The following is a 20,877-nucleotide window of genomic DNA, read 5'->3' on the forward strand; positions in this document are numbered from 1 at the left end:
AAATTGTTGCTGCAGGATAGCAGTTTGTTTCTGTCTTTGTTTTTTATGACATTTGCGTCAATAAAGACACTCCAACAGTCAAATTCAGTGCTTTCAGCGTTCTGAGGTGCCAAGACATTACCTACGCATTCAAAGAGTGATAATTGATGTTGAACATAGTTATTTACCTAGTAGTCAACAACGTTACTTTGGGACTCCTGCTGTTGTGTTCTGCCTCTGCCTTGTTGAATGGGAGCTTCACTGTTCTAATACATCTGATGGCTCATTTTCATTTTCGGAACACTCGTCGTTACCTTCAAAATAAATGAAATGGGTCAGTGAAACTGCGGAGAATATAATTGTGATCCCTGAACACAATGACTGACCATTATAATTACCATCTATTTCAGAAGAACTATTTTCAGTTTCAAACCCATCATTGTCAATTTCAAATCCAGATTCTTCGAGCAGCCTATAAATTTTCTTTTCAATCAAACTGTCCCCCCATTGTACAACAAACATTCGCAATAAAGAGAACTACAGAAGCACACTGGAAGAACGAATGTGCAGGAATTGTTTTGGCGCCTTTTTAGAGTCGGATAGCACCTAGAGGAGGCAGCCATCTAGAGGTCGTCTGAAGTACTTCAAGAACGAAAAACTCAACTCCAGACGCCACCACACAGATATAATGCACAGCAACCTGAAATAAAAATCAAGAAGGCGGTGCTCGGAAAATCTGTGTGCCGACTGTTACGGCAATAAATGCGCGCTCGTAGTTTCTGTGGGCAGCGACCGGAATGTGTTAATCTGGTATGTAGGTTAGAGAATTGGAAAAGAGAAATGGGTGGGAGTGGGTCTAGTAATGAATAAGAGAGTAGGAATGCGGGTATGCTCTTACATGCAACATAGTGAACATATTGCCAAAGTCAAGGTAGACATGAAACCAGTACCTACCATAGTAGTAAAAGTTTGCATGCCAACTATATTCACTGTTGCGAAATTAGATGGCTCCACGTCACACGTATTGGCTGTTTATGCTCTACCCCACTTTGCTCCTGTCCCTGCAATGTTGCCAAGTAAGGCTGACCAGTCATCTGTGTTCCATCAACATGTTCTGCTTTACAGATAGTCACGAGTGATACAGAAGAGAAACATCGTGTTCATGGCATAGTTATTAGCCCAAGTTGCCTTGGTGTATGCTGATACTGAATGGACATCAGTCAAAAAATTAAATATGTAATGTCTAATATCCTAAAGATTTCAACAAACTTCCTCATGGTAAAGAAGCTAGATGGAACATTTACGTTGCCTAAGAACAAAAATTGATGCCAGAAGCATGTGGGGTCTCAGAAAGACCACTGTAACATGTCAGCTTTCTCATAACTAATTCAGAAGCTGTAGGTGTGAGTGCCATCTATGACTTGCCATGAAAGGGCCGTAAAAGGGAAAGTAAATTTACTTAAATGGAAAATTTTAATAAAGAAGTGGTTTGTAGGACTCTTCTAGAATACTACGATAGACAAGAGTATCGTACTGCGAGTAATGTTGTGTCCAACTAAAACACAATACCAAGAATAGTGGATGGGCAGCAAAATAACTGATGATAGGCGAGGTAGAGTGAAACTAAAATGCAGACTTGCAATAGCAAGAAAAGTTTCTGAAAGAGAGAAACTTGTTTACATTGAATATAAATTTAAGTGATATGAGGTCCTTTCTGGAGGTACTGGAATGGAGTGTAGCCTCATACGAAACTGGAATGTGGAGTTCAGACACAAAGAGAATAGAAGCTTTATTGATGTGTTGTGCAAAAGAATAGTGAAGATCATATGGGTGGAAAGAATGGCTAATGAGGAGGTACTGAAATGAATTTAGGAAAAATCAAAGTTACGGCATAACCTAAAAGAAAGGATTGATCAATAAGACACACACCAAGGCATCAAGGAATCATCAATTTGATGAAAGTGTTAGGGGCAAAAACTGTAGATGGAGTCGGAGACTTTCCTGTAGTAAATAGGCTTAAATTGATGAGAGTTGCTGGGATTAGCAGAGATGAAGAGGTCTGAAGAGGATAGACAAGCATGAAGAAGAAGAAGAAGAAGAAGAAAACATTAATGCTTTTTAATAAACTTGGAATATTTGCATTATTTAATTACAACTAAAACAAGATTACTGATATCTCTTGTGACACAATGTCTCCTTTCTATAATTTTTTACTTGATATGGTTCTGTTCATCACTACAACCATTTATTTCATATGTTGTATTTTACTGATAATATAGATGTTCTACTGGCATATCCTGTATTGTAAAAGTGACAGCTGATTTCATCCATGTGAAAAATAATAAGTGAAGTCACATACGTAATAATTTTCCACAAGAAATAAAATAGAGAGACTGCAATATTGGGTTTCAACTTTACAGCTGTGTAAATAGAGCACTGTTGTTTTATTTAAGGCTATCTGGAAGTTCACCGGATTTTTTGTATTTTCCGTTACTTTGTAGTTTAAATTATTTTTGGAATATTAATTGTAGTTCATTGTTATCATAGCCTGGAGTACTGTATTGTAATGTGTTTATGCTTATTTATATACGTATCTATTCTCTCTGGTAATTAATTTACCCATGTACTTTGCAAGACCACATTCAACTAAAACTGCTGTAGTTCTGCTAAATCATGTCATAGTTATTCTGTCTCATCATACTTTGTAATTACTCGTAAGAGCATTTCCAAAATTGAATCTCGTTGATGTAACATTGTAGTGTTTGCCCATTCTTTCTTATATTATCCCCATTACTTCAGCTTATTGAGACGTAGCCTGCATCATGCATACAATTGATGAACATGATGTAAGGGGCAAAAAAAAAGGGGGGGGGGGCACAAAATGATTGAAAGAGTACCCAGATTCTTTCAAACTGTGTTCACATCTAAGAACACAATAGTATTTTCTATTGTTGTGTGACAGTAACTTTGTTACACTTCCAGTTCCACTTGACTTCTTATTTCATCCCTCATTCCCTCTCGAGAGTCAGACCGCCATTTACCTTATCCTGTTACTGAATGTTATGCTAAATTTTTGTCCTTTTTATTACTGGTAGTTAAAGAAACACATGAGTATGAGAAGTTATTTCCATTCTTGAGGGTACAGTACTTTCCATATCTCTAGAAAGTTTTAACTTTTTTCTGCACTTTAGGTGCCATTATTCACCATGTAGATTTTCTTTATTAATGTTGGATAACATTAAAATCACAGGAGACAGTATGACTGGCCAGTTACAGGATGAAATTCCTAATTCTGCTAGTGAACCAGGGAGTATACGTCCCGGGACAACCGGGAAAATCCCAGGAACTTTTTAGAATTCCAATATTTTTCATTGCTTTAGTTTTGAGTTAAATTTTTGTAATTTTTACTGGTCAGAATGATACTCTACAAAAGAATTTTACTGTAGCCCACTGTTACAAAACAATACTGTAGCAATAAAAATATAAACAAGAGAAAAACACAAGTATAAAACGTAATTTGCAAAGAAAATGCTCCATTCGCAACAACAAGACAGTGTGTGCACACACAAGCGTCTGCCGAAAGCAAAATGTGTCAGAGGCTTTAGGACAAAGATAGTGCAATACTTCGTAATAACATACAGCTTTCGATTAGAATGGTAATACAGCTGTTTAAATTTGGTTTGTTTGAGCAGATGCCAGTGGGCTCGTATGCATGAGCAGAGCTGCCCAGAAAAATATTTCTGGTGTGCCCAAGGTTCCACATTTGCACATGCACAGAGCGATCATAATTGAGTGAAGAGAAGTCTCCACGTGACCTGCATTTATGTTTTGTGATTTTGCTGTTCTCTCTTCGTTGACATCTCTCGCATCAGATAAAAACAAAACAGATGAGCTATCACATGAATTAAAATACATTCACATGATACATTCTCCCCCATGAGCCATGGACCTTGCTATTGGTGAGGAGGCTTGCGTGCCTCAGCGATACAGATAGCCATACCGTAGATGCAACCACAACGGAGGGGTATCTGTTGAGAGGCCAGACAAACGTGTGGTTCCTGAAGAGGGGCAGCAGCCTTTTCAGTAATTGCAGGGGGAACAGCCTGGATGGTTGACTGATACTGCCTTGTAACACTAACCAAAACAGCCTTGCTGTGATGGTACTGCAAACGGCTGAAAGCAAGGGAAACTACAGCCGTAATTTTTCCCAAGAGTATGCAGCTTTACCTCTTGAGTAAAATATTCTGGAGGTAAAACAGTCCCCCCATTCAGATCTCCAGGCGGAGATTACTCAGGAGGATGCTGTTACCAGGAGAAACAAAACTGACGTTTCGTGGATAGGAGTGTGGTATATCAGATCTCTTAATCCGGTAGGTAGGTTAGAAAATCTAAAGAGGGAAATTGATAGGTTCAAGTTATAGTGAGAATTGGTGAAGTTCGGTGGCAGTAGCAAGATGATTTCTGCTCAGGTGAATACACAATCAAATAAGAGTAATGCAGGAGTGCGGGTCAGCTATTACAAACAGCATAATGAGCGCATTATTGTAGCCGAGATAGACACAAAGCCCAAGCTTACCACAGTAGTACAAGTATATATGCCCTCTAGCTCTGCAGATGACAGAGATTGAAGAAATGTATGAGGAGATAAAGAAATTATTCAGATAGTGAAGGGAGATGAAAATTTAATAGTTGTGGGGGACTGGAATTCAATAGTTGGAAAAGGAGGAAGAGAAAAAGTTGGTGAATATGGAATGGAGGTAAGGAATGAAAGAGGAAGCCCCCCTGGTAGAATTTTGCACAGAGCGTAACTTAATCATAGCTAACACATAGTTCAAGAATAATGAAAGGAGGTTATATACGTGGAAGAGTCCTGGAGACACTGGAAGATTTCATATAGATTATATAATGGTAAGACAGAGATTTAGGAACCGGGTTTTAAATTGTAAGACTTTTCAGGGGCAGATGTGGACACTGACCACAATCTATTGGTTATGAACTGTAGATTAAAACTGAAGAAACTGCAAAAAGGAAGGAATTCAAGGAGATGGGGCTTGGATAAACTGAAAGAACCAGAGGTTGTGGAGAGTTTCAGAGAGCGCATTAGGGAACAATTGACAAGAATGGTGGGAAGAAATACAGTAGAAGAAGAATGGGTGGCATTGAGAGATGAAATAATGAAGGCAGCAGAGGATCAAGTAGGTAAAAAGGTGAGAGCTAGTAGAAATCCTTGGTTAACACAAGAGATACTGAGTTTAATGGATGAAAAGATAAAATATAAAAATGCAATAAAAGAAGCAGGTGAAAGGGAATACAAACATCTAAAAAATTACTTTAATAGGAAGTGCAAAATGGCTAAGCATGAGTGGTTAGAGGACAGATTTAAGGATGTAGGAGCATGTATCACTACAGGAAAATTAGAGACCTGTGGAGAAAAAGACAACTACCTGCATGAATGTCAAGAGCTCAGATGGAAAACCAGTCCTAAGCAAAGAATGGAAGGCAGAAAGGTGGAAGGAGTAAATAGAGGGTCTGTACAAGGGCAATGTACTTGCAGGCAGTATTATGGAGATGGAAGAAGACATAGATGAAGATGAAATGGAAGAGTTTGACAGAGCACTGAAAGACCTAAGTCAAAACAATGCCCTGGGAGTAGACAACATTTCTTTAGAACTACTGATAGTCTAGGGAGAGCTAGCCATGACAAAACTCGTACCATTTGGTGAGCAAGATGTATGAGACAGGTGAAATAGGCCCAGACTTCAAGAAGAGTATAATTATTCCAATCCCAAATCAAGCAGGTGTTGACAGGTGTTCTAATTACTGAGCTATCTGTTTAATAAGTCACAGCTGCAAAATATTAACCATGATTTCTTTACAGATGAATGGAAAAACTGGTAGAAGCCGACCTCTGGGAAGATCAGTTTGAATCCCATAGAAATGTTGGAACAAGTAAGGCAATACTGACCTTAAGACTTATATTTGAAGACAGGTTAAGGAAAGGCAAACTTAAGTTTCTAGCATTTGTAGACTTAGAGAAAGTATTCAGTCTTTATATTGAGCAAGCAATAAAGGTAACAAAAGAAAAAATTGGAGTAGGAACTAAAATCCATGAAAAAGAAATAAAAAATTTCAGGTTTTCCGATGACTCTTTAATACTGTCATGCACAGCAATGGACCTTTAAAAACAGTTGAATAGAATAGACAGTGTCTTGAAAGGAGGACATAAGATGAACATCAACAAAAGCAAAATGAGGATAACAAAATGTTGTCGAATTAAATCACGTGATACTGAGGGAATTTGGTTAAGAAATGAGACACTTAAGGTAGAAGATCACTTTTGCTATTTGGGGTGCAAAATAACTGATGATGATCAAAGTAGAGAGGATATAAAATGTAGACTGTCAATGGCAAGGAAAACATTTTTGAAGAAGAGAAATTTGTTAACATGGAGTATAGATTTAAGTGGCAGGAAGTCTTTTTCTGAAAGTGTTTGGATTGTAGCCATGTATGGGAGTGATACATGGACAATAAATAGCTTGGACAAGAAGAGAATAGAAGCTTTTGAAATGTGACTCTACAGAAGAATGCTGAAGATTAGATGGGTAGATCGCACAGCTAATGAGGTCTGGAGTAGAATTGGGGAGAAGAGGAATTTGTGGCACAATTTGACTAGAAGAAGGGATCGGGTAGGACATGTTCTGAGGCATCAAGGGGTCACCAATTTAGTATTAAAGGGTAGCGTGGAGGGTAAAAATCAGTTGAGGGAGACAGAGAGGAATACACTAAGCAGGTTCAGAAGGATTTAGGTTGCAGTAGGTACTTGGGAGATGAAGAAGCTTGCACAGAATAGAGTAGCATGGAGAGTTGCATCAAACCAGTCTCTGAACTGAAGACCACAACAACATTTACGGAAGATTGAAATATGTTATTAGTTTCAGTTTTCTGATTTTATTTTATTTCCACGTTATTGACAAACAAGCATTAATCACTTTGCAAAATACTGAATTTATTTTTGTCTGTTTGCTAAGGAAATTTGTCTTTGATTAATCTTTTCTGCATAGGTGGTAAATTTATTTGAAATGAAGTATTTTATTCCACACTGTTAGCTAGTTGCAACTGTTTGCTGAGTTTCAAGTAAACATTTCCATCTCTGGGCACATATGGCTTAATGCCATAATAAAGAACAGAAAATGAGATAATACAGTAATGGTACTCCAAGAAAAGAGGCATCCCAGAAACCACACTGGAAAGCTTTAACAGAATTTTAAATATGTGCCTTCCATGAAAGACAATCTTTTTTGATCGCATGACATGTTTTAATACTAGTCTAGTTCCTCCTGTAGGCCTGACATTATTTCTTAAATTTGTGTGGTTTGCGTCTTAAATTTTCAGGATGCCATTCTTCAGTAAATTATAGACTGGCAACACAATGTGTTTTATCATTGTAACTCCCCATGAGGCTTTGTATTTACTCCTGGAATAGAGTATAAACTGCCACTTATAAAGTTTCTTGGTTTCACAAGTAGCGTTATTAATTTTTATGCAGTTTGAAAAGTCATTAGAAGCTTATTGTTGTTCTTAGTTCTGGTAAATACAAACAACTGTCTCTCTTTATTTTTACAAGAAATTTCTGTTCCTTCTTACGAGCTTTCTGCAGTCCCCCATTGCTGTGCGGATGTATACTTGATTGGAGATGATAAATAACTGTATTGCAGAGTGCAAATAAAAAAAAGAAAATCTATGTTAAAGTAACTACATAGCAAAGTATTATGGTACTTTGAGTTGTAGGTTCTAGTTTTGAAACAAATGTTGTGCCAAGGACTGCTTTTTAATTTTGAATTCCTTCTCTGACTTAAGTAAAAACCCTAAGTACGATAACTCCATGTGACCCCTCCAAACAAAAAGCCATACTGTTGCACATGGTCACATGATGCCCCACTGCACGTGAAATTCCAAACAGAAATGTGATGAAAGATGTATGGGCAGAGCAAGCACCAAGAATGGGCTTGCAACGTCGTCATAGCTGCGCATGTGCAGTAACGCATGCCTTCTGGCACTTTCTAGCACCTGCTCAGATGAACTTATCTCCAACAAGTTGTGGGAGGATATTGCTAATGGCAGTTTGGGAAACATCAATTTCAAAGTAGATTTCATCTTATGCAAGATGAATTATGTTAACTGTAAGAATGTGTGATGAATTTCTTAAATCAAAAAGCATGTGACTCTTTGATAATACTCAGAAAAATTTCAGGCCCAGAAGACCAGACACTTACGTTGTCATTTAAAATTTTACTGGCACATTTGTGTTTGATATAACTTAAAGGGGTAACACATGACAAATATTATCTGTGAAAGGTTAGCTTTTCTTGTGCTATACTGTATGTGTATTAATATAAACCAGAAACTTTTCCTATTTGTGTGTTTGCACTATTTAACAGTGATGTTGCTATTTGCTAACTACATCGAGCGTCCTATGCTCTCAATATGTGCTGTCAACTGCTGTGATTCTATAGCGGGATAATATGATGTGAACTATGCTTGGCTGACGAAAGCGCATCACAGAAACTAATGTGCTGTTTCTGGTTGAATTTGTATTTATACTTTTGCAGTTTCGAAAATATGCTGTGTACATGTTGTTGCACATTAAAGATCTTTCCTGAACGCATTATTTTTTGCCGGGTTTTTATTTCGCGTTCTTTCATCCAAAAAGTGCTGGGAAGTTCTGTGCCAGTATATATTTGCTATTCAAAGGATTATTCAGCTTTACAATTTTGAGAGAAGCATACTGTCACTTAACACGGAAAAAAATGTTTTCACACGGGAAAATGTGCATGTTTTCACCCAGGAAAATTTGTATTTTTAACTAGCAAAAATCCGTATACAACCTGTAAACACATTTAAAGGTAGAAAAAGTACTAATCCTAGCTTTTGGGAGCAAACTGGGATTGGCTGTGAAAGAATGGGGCTGGGTTGGGGGGGGGGGGGGGGGGAGAGGGAGAGAGAGAGAGAGAGAGAGAGAGAGAGACTTTGATACCTTCCATTTGCTGTATGTGCAAATGGACATAAAGATTAAACAGGTGTTGGGAAGTATAGGTCAGCAATAGTATGTTGGTAAGCTCTGTGTGTGAAAGTCAGTGAAATAATTGTGCAGAAATAAGGGAGAATTTGCTTGCAGGATGAAGATGGAAATCCACTGGAAACAGAGTATGGTCTTTCAGTTTACAAGGATCACCAAACATTAACAATTCAAGAGATGCCAGAGAAAGCTCCTGCAGGTATGTGGCTATCCGGAAGTTGCAGCATATTAAGCCACTGAAATTCTGTTTTGTTAGATATAAATTCCTTAATATACCTATACTTTCATTGTGAAATTCATAATTTTTAATTCGCATTGTTTCATACAAAAAGAAACAGATATTCCCAATTAAAGTGGCCCTGGTAGTTACTAGCTGTGTGTGTGTGTGTGTGTGTGTGTGTGTGTGTGTGTGTGTGTGTGTGTGTGTGTTACTATGTAGCTTTGAATTTTTAGGTAGATCAACATGCTGTAAATAAGAGGAAAATATAGTGACGTAAAAACAGCAGTGAAAACCAGCATTGCTCAAAGCGTGGAGGCGAAGCCGACGTTTATTTTTTTCGTAAGCTGTATTCAGATTTTGAAAAAGGGATTGTGTTTTGCTAAACAAAAGGGGGCCTTGATAATGGAAAAAACAGTAGGTTGTTGGCAGATGATGCTTTTGTTTATTGTCTAGTAAAGTCATCAGAAGATCAAAGCAAGCTGCAAAATGATTTAGAAAAGATCTGTATGGTGCAAAAATTGACAATTGATCCTAAATAATGAAAAGTGTGGGATCATCCACGTGAGTGCTAAAAGGAATCTGTTAATCTTTGGTTACATAATAAATCGGCCAAATCTTCAGCCCATGAATAACCTAGGAATTACAATTGCGAACAACTTAAATTGGAAAGAACACATCGAAAATTTTATGGGGAAGGCGAACCTAAGACTGTATTTTATTGGCAGAACACTTAGACAATGCAACTGATCTACTAAAGAGACTGCCTGTTTTTGAAGTACTGCTACGTGGTGAGAGATCCGTATCATATAAGATTAACGGAGTACGTCGAGAAAGTTCAAAGAAGAGCAGCATGTTTTGTATTATCAAGAAATAGTGGAGAGAGTGTCACTGACATGATAAAGGATTTGGGTTGTAAATCATTAAAACAAGGATGTTTTTCAATGTGGTAGAATCTTCCCATGAAATTTCAATCGCCAACTTTCTCTTCAGAATGCAAAAATATTTTAATGCCAACCTGCATAGGGAGAAATGATCATAATAAAAGAAGAGAAATCAGAGCTCGCGTAGAAGGATATAGGTGTTCTTTTATTCCGTGCGCTGTTCGAGATTGGAATAATAGAGAATTATTGTGAAGAACGTTCTATAAACCCTGTGTTTGGCACTTATGTGATTAGCGTACTTAATTTGAGATGTAATTTCTTCTAGTGTTTAATGTTCCTGCATATTATAAATTTCTATGCATTTCTGTGTTACACAGAACACAAAAATAAGAGTATGCATTGGTTATATCCGTTTTGTGGCATACATCGGCAAATCAGATTGAGTGCTATGGATTTAAACTGTTCCTCAAAGTGAAGCTCTTGTTCTGGTACCTGAGACAAAACGAATATTTTCATCTAAGAACATAAAAACTTTCAGTTTACTTGGCTGTACGTTTATCCACTTGTAAATTGATTTCCTTTTCTTTTTTTACTTCTCCCCACACTCAGCGTTCATTGTTTCACTGCATTGTAATTTTTTCAGTGACATAAATATTACAGGGTGTATACGATCCGGGAAAAACCCGGGAATTTTTTCATCCGGGAGAAAACCGGGAAAAACCCGGGAATTTTTCGTAATTCCGGGAATTTTTCATTGTTTTAGCTTTCAGTTAAATTTTTGTAATTTTGACTGCAGAATTGATTCTCTAGCAAAGAATGTTATTGTATCCTGCTACTGGAGAATGATACTGCAGCAATAAAATATAAACGAGAGGGAAAAAAATAAAACTTTAGTGGCAAAGGAAATGTGCAGTTTACAACAACAAAAAACCGTGCACGCACAAGCGTCTGCAAATAGCAGAAATATGTCAAAGGCCGTAGGACGCAGACTGTAATTCTTCGTAACAATAAACTGCTTGCTATGAGCATGACGTCACAACTGTTCACATTAGGTTCGTTTGACCAATTGCCAGCGGTCTGTTGCGCATGCGCATTTGACTCGCGTATTAAGCAGTACCTTGTCCCGCTACTTGAAGTTTGGCTGTTAGCTGTATCGGTAGTAGCAGCAAGCAGCCAGATGCAAAGGAGAAAATTTTTCTCGCGCACCCTAGCTGCCAGATTCACGCTTGCACAGAGTTGTCTGAATTGTTGTGGGGAGGGGTTAACCTCCACGTGACCCGTGTTTAGGCTAGGCGCAAATTGAGACGCGTATAGCGTGTGCGGCGCAACGCAGCGCAGCGCGCATTTTTGTAACTTCACTGTTTAAAATGGGAAAGCGCAAATTGCGAAGCGACGTGACTGGGACGCGACACGCGCCTGCGCCAGGTCGCGCGGCGTTGTGGTTGTGGCACAGTTTCTCGCGTCGTGCGTGCCTCGCTAGCACCGTGGGAAATTTGAGGCAGGGAGCGGAAAAGTAGCCCGGCCATATGTTCAAATCGGAACGGTGCATATGAGCAGCCCATACGATAAATTTTGCCTTACTGTATACTAAATTTTATTGCCTTTGGGTAGTGTTTCGTTTTTCGTCATTTAAGCGCTCCATATTTCTTCGTTAGTACATTATACTTTTCTGTTATTTATATCTGTATAGTTTTGATTTCCTTCTGTCAAGAAAAATGCGTACTTCAGTAACTGGTGAGTCATTGGCCGCTGGAATTGTATCGTATGCCTCCGCGATGTTTTCAGATCGCAAAAAGGGACAACGGGTAGTGAATAAGGAAGCAAGGATTATTATAAAATCATATGATTAAGAAGCAAGACAGGAAAGTAAAACAAGGTTATCTTCTAGCTGCCTAGTATGCTGGCGTATCTGTACGATCTGTTACAAAAATTTGGAAAGGAATAATCTCCACAGGTGTGACCTCTTTGTGCTCCTGGTAAAAAGTATCCAAGATCTGAAGCATAGAAGTCTCACTGTGGATATGGGTGTAATAATGTAATATGACACACTGTACTACATGCATGTGAACATTACATTTTCACTGCAAGCTAGAAACAATTGAAAAGCAGTCACAAATAACAGTGTTTTAATTGGTTCGCCGTGATGAGGAAAAGCATTTCAATTGTTGCATGCACATTATCAGCATTAATAAACTAATTATACAACAGGCTATACAAATGAAGAAAATGGTCGGTATTATTACGAAAGTAGGAATATCCCAAAAGACTGTCATGATTAGATATATTTAATTTGTTGAAATGTACTGCTGACAAAGGCAGATCTACCTTCATGACAATGTTTTTCAAACTCCAACTCACAAGGCGTACATGGCTAGCTAGAGCATTTCTGTCACGCGCATTTTCCTCTGCTGCTGACAATACACTGACCATTGTGTTGTGCGACAGATCAACTGTTTACTTTTCTCAATACCAAAACGGGGATTCCACCAAAATTCCAACAGAATTGGCAATTTATTTTTCTGTGAGTTGTTAACCTTTTCTCATTCGAAGGAGCATCACCGTTTGTGAGTAACGGCCACATTTCTCTTGGTGACTGGTTTAATTGTACTTCCTTTGTCACAGTGTAATTTGCCAAACTCATTCCACAGCAGCTATTGTGACAGAATTCCGAAACGGAGTGCCTCATTAAACAAGTAATTGGCACAGAGCTCAATAACTTAGAAAAACCTCATAGTGTAGGTTTGCAGTAATATAAAAGAAGAAATTTCATGTTTATTTTCATACTAGGAAGCTCTTGTTTCGCTAGCTGTCGATAACTTTTAAAAATTACAGTCACTGGAGTGAAAGAAATAATAAGGGAAGTGTAAGTACTGATATATTGCCATAGATGAGAAAGTTCCGTGTGTTTAAGAATTGGCAAAACACTCTCCTCCTTGTGTACTATCATTCGCCAAACTTTCGTTTCGATGTCTCGAGCGATTTAGGAGATATGAGAGATGTTGCGAGTATTTCATTCTCGCGGACGTGAGATCGGAAGTGAGCGCGCTACATAGGATCCATTTTCTCGAGATCGGAGGCAGATAGACCTCCTCCCAAGTCTAAACAAAAATTCAGTATGTTAGCTAAATTTCATACGCAGCAACGTATGGTGTAATACTCACCAAACGCAAAATCACAGCGACCACTAATTTTCGTTGCAAACTTTTTGAGTTCTGCGTAGTGTCTGACTAAAATGTGTACATCGCAATAAGAATGGTCATTAGCGAGATGATGGGCACTTCGCCACGAAGATGACATATAAAACCACAAGTAAGGCAAAAATCAAATATTTTCAGTGAATAGTTTGAGTTAAATCGTTTGAGATAGGTAACAGGTTGCGCGCGCTTCGGTTCTGTCTGCGCAGAGCGTCGCCAGTCGGCGCGTGTGAAGTATGGCGTACACGTCCCAACATGCGCCGGACCCGCGCGACTCGTGCGGCACGTGCGTGTTGCGCTGTTGTGTCGTGTCACGTCACACGTGCAATACGCGTCTCAGTTTGCGCCTAGCCTTACTTTAAGTGTTTTCGCTGCTTCTCTTCGTGTACAGCTCCCACGTCAAATGAAAACAAAACGGATTTCTGTGGCCGGGAGCTATCAAGTGAATTAAAATACATTTACATAATTACGGATGTCAAAAATATATTATTAATTTACGTTTTCTGATTTTATTTTATTTCCAAGTTAGCAACAGTCAAGTATTAATCGCCTTGCACAACAGTGAAGTTATTTTTGCAAGTTTTCTAAGAAATTTGGCTTTATTAATTTTCCGCCGAGGCAATCATTTTATTTGAAACGAAGTGTTTCATTCTACAGTATTGGCTAGTTCCAACTGTTCGCTGAATTTCAAGTGCAATTTCAAGTGCACGTTATCATCTTCTGCCATATATTGCATTATGCCATAATAAAGAATCAAAAATGAGATCGTAGAGTACTGGTACTCCAAGAAAATTTACATCCCAAAAACCACACTGATAAGCTTAATATCAGATGGGACCTACTTCACTCTGAATCTGGAAAAAGCCAATTTGCACTTCAAGCCGAATTATGCATTTTAGTATGGTTTACGAAATTCCGGTGCTCTTTGGCGTATCCTCTGATGCACTGTTTCTTTTATGGTGTAATGTAAGCTCAGTGCTTTATACACACGGACATACGGGCTTCCTACACCACTGCATTTGCACACGCACAATAATGCGTTTTCTGGCGCTCTCTGGCAACTGGTAAATTGAACCTATTTCTAACAGTCTCCGGGTAGTGTTGCGAACGGTAGTTAGAAAAGCGTTACATTCAAAGTAAATTTCTTTTCACGCAAGATGAATTATGTTGCATGTAAGAAAGTGGGATGGATATCTAAATCACAGAGCGTTCGAAACTGAACAGTTTGAGGACCAGCCACTTACAAGAATTTGGAACCCAGACATTTATGTCATAATTTTAAATTTACTGGCACATTTGTGTGATGTGTCTTAAAGTATAATAAACGCAAAAAAAGACCAATATTACATGTGAAAGCTTAGCTTCTGTTGTAGCGTGTTTATCTTAGAGACTAACATGTGTGAAAGTGTAGCTTTTCTTGTAGATATACGGTACTGTGTACATTAATGTAAACCGTTAACTTTTCCTCTTGCGTGTTCGCGCAATGTGACCAGTGATCTTGCTATTGGCTGACTATAACATGTGTCCTATGCTCTGAATAGCTGCTGTCATCGGCTGACGAGATCTCGTGGCTTGAGATATGACTTGCTTACAAAAGGACATCGCAACCTCAGTTTCAACGCTCCGGAAACTAACGCGTTGTTTTTTATGCAATTCGAATTTATACTTTCGTAATACGAAAATATGCAACATATCTGTTGCTGCAAATCAAAGGTCTTTCCAAAACTTCTTTTTTTATTTATTTTTTTATTAAAAGTCTCTCCAAACTTCTTTGTTCCGTCTTTTCTTTTTTTTTCCGGGAAGTTCTATGCGATTGTATAAAACGTTAACCATTCAACGGATTGATAAGTTTTACAGTTCCAAGGGAAAATCTACGGAAAACCTACTGTCACTTAGCACAGAAAAAGTGTATTGTCGCCCGGGAAAAAGCATATTTTTTAAACGGGATATCCGGGAGAAATCCGGGAATAATCTGGGAATTTTTTTTCCTTGTCCCCGTATACACCCTGTATTAATGCTGTCAAGCTTTTCCAGTTTTTAATATTGCACACTGAGGTCTGTCCTGCTAGCAGTTACAAATCAGGCAGTTTTGACACAACACACAACACAGTAGTGGTTGCAGAATTATTTGATTTCTATTTTGTTCATCTGCCCAAATATTTTGAACCCATTTTCCTTCACCTCAATTTTTTTCTGAATTCAAAATGAATGTTCGTAAGATCCTTTCGATTATCTAGCACTGTGCATTATTGATGCATGGATGTTTAGAGCCATTTATTGTATTATTCAGGGTGAGGCAGTTTGCTCGAATAGAACTGATTGGGGGGGGGGGGGGGGGGGGGAACAAGTAATAGAAAATTGTTATGAGTAAGATGTAACACTTATTTTAGATAGGTTTCTGAGAGTGAGACAGTTGAAATTAATCTGTAGTCTTCAGTTAATCATCTGTGCATAGAGTAGTCTGATGTGATAAAACTTTAAGAAGAAATGAGTCAGCTGTTAGCCAAACAAAGGCTCAGTTCTTTTCCGCATAAAAACTCTGGCTGGGTTGAAATATCACACAGATAGAAGTTCAAACACTCAAAAATCACCGGTGAATGAAAACAACTAGCAGTTGACGGTTAAAAACAAATTTAAGTTCTTTATGTAAGTGAAGAGACTGAACTGCTAAGCGAAAATAAAATGATCATTTCAGTTGAATCGTGCAACAGTCTAAATCAAATGTTAGGAGAATCAGTGATATTGAGAAACGGGGCATACCATCCAGTGCATGTGATTGTGGAAGTAAGGTCAAAGACTATGTCGAAAGAAAGTAAAGTAGCATAAATACAAATGTAGTGTATAATTTTAGCAGACAGTCATGGCAAAAACATGAAAAGGCTTTTTCAAAGAACGTAGTAATTGTTGCACAACAGATATTGTTAAGACAGGAGTAACAAAGAAAAATAGTATTGTGTCTACATGCCTAAATGTTAGAAATAATCATTAGGTGGTGTATGTATATCTGTTTCAAAAGGAAGTTGCTAGAATGTAATAATGGAATAAAACAAATGTGTTTTTCATTCAGAAAATACAGCATAAACCAGACACATGCCCTCATACCAGGCACAGAAGGCTTGTGAATTATGAAAAAAGTACTTTATATGTAAAAAGGTAAATGGAACCATTACAAACAGAGCAAAAGTGAATAGTGTTATTCCACATGTCAGAGCAGCATTGTCAGCATAAAAATTTCTTGTAGACTGAAAGGGGAACTTCACGCAGCAGCTAGTAAATGAAATAATCTTCATAAGATTAGACATTTCAAACTGCACAGTAGAATTCTTAACAAGAGATACAGGCTTCAAAAAGCATGTTCTTAGAAGCAGAAATGGATAACTCTCGCAATAAAATAAAAACTATCTGGAATTTCATAAAGAAGGAAATTGGGTAAAGTGCATTTTGTAGAGAAAATATCCGGATTAAAAAAAAAAAAAAAAAAACAGTTCTTGGTAGAATATTTTATACATTATGAAGACACACACAATGCTGGTGTAATATTCTACATAGTTATTATTTTCTTTTACAAACCAGTTTTCAGCTATTATACACCATCAGGTGCATATGTATCAGTTTGTAAAATAAAATTATAGATATTGCAGAATATTACATCAGTGACATACGTGTTTTCATTTATAAAGAGGATCATCATCTTAGTGGTCTAGAAACAGTTAATGATAAATTCAACAGACCTCTTTTAACAGTAACAGAGATAATAGTATCACAATGCTCCATAAATCAAGCATTGAATTTTCTGCAAGCTAGTGTACCTAGCACAGTGCAACAAATCCAAGCAAGCACTTTCACTGTACAGGAAATTTAAAGAATCATTAGCTCTGAAAAGTAAAAATTTTTGGGGGGGGGGGGGGGGTTAACTACATATAGTAACTTATTAAAATACTACTACAGCCATGTGAGTAAAATCCTTTGACATATTTTTTAGGCGAAGCATCATTCCTAAATGATTCAGGCCTGCACTAGTAAAACCACTGTATGAGAATGGAGATAAGGCAAGTAGCCAATCTCACAACTCACAATTTTTTCCAAGATTTTGAGAAACTAATGCATGCCAGGATTGTTAAGCATCTTAATGACCATAATATCAGGGCAACCTATAAAAAGGAAGTTTGACTGCGTCAGTCGCCAAATACTTTCACATAAAGATACAGATGTAGATATAATTGCTGCAACAGGGGAGTGGCTTTATTTGTACATTTCTGATAGAAAGCAAAGTTGTGTGGGATAGTCCAGATGGTGTCTCCGCATGTCAGAATGGGGTACCATTCATGTAGAGTGGCTCAGGGTTTAGTTCTGGGTCACCTGCTTTTTATTATTTTTATTAATGATCTACCTCTTTGTTCAGAATAAATTCACCATCTTTACTGATGATACTAGATGCACTTGAGGTGTGAGCTAATAAGGGATATTGTGAACTGGCTTAGCACAAATAATCTTTCTCTTAATTACATTCATTTTCACACAGCTTCTAAAGATAAAGAAATATGACAAAAACTATGTGACCAGCAGATAACTATGATGGATATAGGTACTCGAGAATACCTGGGCATACATATTGATATAGGGAAAAAACTGGCCAGACCACACCATCAATTTGTGCAAAAGACTGTTCTGCAACTTATGCTTTACACATCATTCGCCCTTGTAGAGATACAAAAATTATTAAGTCAGCTTATTATGGTTATTTTTATGCCATTGTGGCATGTAGAATCACATTTGGAGATAGCGGCAATGGACTAGAAAAGTGCTATGTACGTAGAGAAGATTCATAAGAATCATAAGTGGAGTCTACCTTAGAGCCATAGTCAAATTATTATTATTATTATTATTATTATTATTATTATTATTATTTCTATTTTTCTCAGACCTTAGGTCTGGTTAAAAATGGAAAGTGACGCGGATCTTGATCAAGCGTGACTTCCTTTTAACTGTACGGTATATGTTACATTGCATTTGGGAACTTTCGGGTAGTTGAACAAGTATCAGTAATTACAGATTCCTGTAGTTGTATATATACGTTTGGATGTAGCTGTTTTTCTTTGATGTACTGGTGGATATTGTGTGGTATGACTCCTGTAGTTGATAGTATAATTGGTATAATGTCAACTTTATCATGATGCCACATGTCCTTGACTTCCTCAGCCAGTTGGATGTATTTTTCAATTTTTTCTCCTGTTTTCTTCTGTATATTTGTTGTATTGGGTATGGATATTTCGATTAGTTGTGTTAATTTCTTCTTTTTATTGGTGAGTATGATGCCAGGTTTGTTATGTGGTGTTGTTTTATCTGTTACAATGGTTCTGTTCCAGTATAATTTGTATTCATCATTCTCCAGTACATTTTGTGGTGCATACTTGTATGTGGGAACGTGTTGTTTTGTTAGTTTATGTTGTATGGCAAGTTGTTGATGTATTATTTTTGCTACATTGTCATGTCTTCTGGGGTATTCTGTATTTGCTAGTATTGTACATCCACTTGTGATTTGATCTACTGTTTCTATTTGTTGTTTACAAAGTCTGCATTTATCTGTTGTGGTATTGGGATCTTTAATAATATGCTTGCTGTAATATCTGGTGTTTGTTTGATCCTGTATTGCAATCATGAATCCTTCCATCTCACTGTATATATTGCCTTTTCTTAGCCATGTGTTGGATGCGTCTTGATCTATGTGTGGCTGTGTTAGATGATACGGGTGCTTGCCATGTAGTGTTTTCTTTTTCCAATTTGCTTTCTTCGTATCTATTGGTGTTACGTGATGTAAAGGGTTGTAGAGGTGGTTATGAAATTGTAGTGGTGTAGCCGATGTATTTATATGAGTGATTGCTTTGTGTATTTTTCTAGTTCCTGCTCGTTCGATAAAGAATTTTCTTAAATTGTCTACCTGTCCATAATGTAGGTTTTTTTATGTCGATAAATCCCCTTCCTCCTTCCTTTCTGCTTAATGTGAATCTTTCTGTTGCTGAATGTATGTGATGTATTCTATATTTGTGGCATTGTGATCGTGTAAGTGTATTGAGTGCTTCTAGGTCTGTGTTACTCCATTTCATTACTCCAAATGAGTAGGTCAATATTGGTATAGCATAAGTATTTATAGTTTTTGTCTTGTTTCTTGCTGTCAATTCTGTTTTCAGTATTTTTGTTAGTCTTTGTCTATATTTTTCTTTTAGTTCTTTAATATTTGTATTATCTATTCCTATTTTTTGTCTGTATCCTAGATATTTATAGGCATCTGTTTTTTTCCATCACTTCTATGCAGTCGTTGTGGTTATCCAATATGCAATCTTCTTGTTTATTGTGTTTTCCCTTGACTATGCTATTTTTCTTACATTTGTCTGTTCCAAAAGCCATATTTATATCATTGCTGAACACTTCTGTTATCTTTAGTAATTGGTTGAGTTGTTGATTTGTTGCTGCCAGTAGTTTTAGATCATCCATGTATAGCAAATGTGTGATTTTGTGTGGGTATGTTCCAGTAATATTGTATCCATAATTTGCATTATTTAGCATGTTGGATAGTGGGTTCAAAGCAAGGCAGAACCAGAAAGGACTTAATGAGTCTCCTTGGTATATTCCACGCTTAATCTGTATTGGCTGTGATGTGATATTATTTGAATTTGTTTGGATATTAAGTGTGGTTTTCCAATTTTTCATTACTATGTTTAGGGACTGTATCAATTTAGGATCTACTTTGTATATTTCCAATATTTGTAGTAACCATGAGTGGGATACACTATCAAAAGCTTTTTGGTAATCAATGTATGCGTAGTGTAGCAACCTTTGTTTAGTTTTAGCTTGATATGTCACCTCTGCATGTATTACCAGTTGCTCTTTACATCCTCGTGCTCCTTTGCAGCAGCCTTTTTGTTCTTCATTTATAATTTTGTTCTGTGTTGTATGTGTCATTAATTTCTGTGTAATGACTGAAGTTAATATTTTGTATATTGTTGGTAGGCACGTTATGGGGCGATATTTAGCTGGGTTTGCTTGTCTGCTTGATCTTTAGGTTTCAGATAAGTTATTCCATGTGTAAGTGTATCAGGGAATGTGTATGGGTCTGCAATGTAACTGTTAAATAATTTAGTTAGCTGTGAATGTGTTGAGGTGAACTTCTGTAGCCAGAAATTTGCTATTTTATCTTTTCCAGGGGCTTTCCAATTGTGAATAGAATTAATTGCTTGGGTGACTTCATGTTGCAAAATTATCACTTCAGGCATTTGTGGTCCCATCTTGAATGTGTCTGTTTCTGCTTGTATCCACCGTGCATGCCTGTTATCTTGTACCGGGTTTGACCATATGTTGCTCCAGAAGTGTTCCATGTCTGTTATGTTTGGTGGATTGTCTATTTTAATGTGTGTGTTATCTATTGTCTGGTAAAATTTCTTTTGGTTTGTGTTGAATGCTTGGTTTTGTTTCCTTCTATTTTCACTTTTTTTGTATCCTCTAAGTTGTTCGGCCAATGCTTGTAATTTC

At 37.3% G+C, this 20,877-nt stretch overlaps 1 protein-coding gene across 1 annotated transcript in view; it reads left to right on the plus strand.

Moving 5' to 3' along the window:
• LOC126482134 (zygotic DNA replication licensing factor mcm3) overlaps positions 1-20,877 on the plus strand; it is a 106,489-nt gene that overhangs the window by 33,701 nt on the left and 51,911 nt on the right. The window contains exon 5 of the mRNA XM_050106114.1: positions 9,155-9,254. Coding sequence (XP_049962071.1) covers positions 9,155-9,254 — 100 coding nt within the window. The remainder of the gene's footprint in view (positions 1-9,154; positions 9,255-20,877) is intronic.

Source organism: Schistocerca serialis, chromosome 1, assembly GCF_023864345.2.
Source record: "Schistocerca serialis cubense isolate TAMUIC-IGC-003099 chromosome 1, iqSchSeri2.2, whole genome shotgun sequence".
In the NCBI taxonomy this organism is placed as follows: domain Eukaryota; kingdom Metazoa; phylum Arthropoda; class Insecta; order Orthoptera; family Acrididae; genus Schistocerca; species Schistocerca serialis.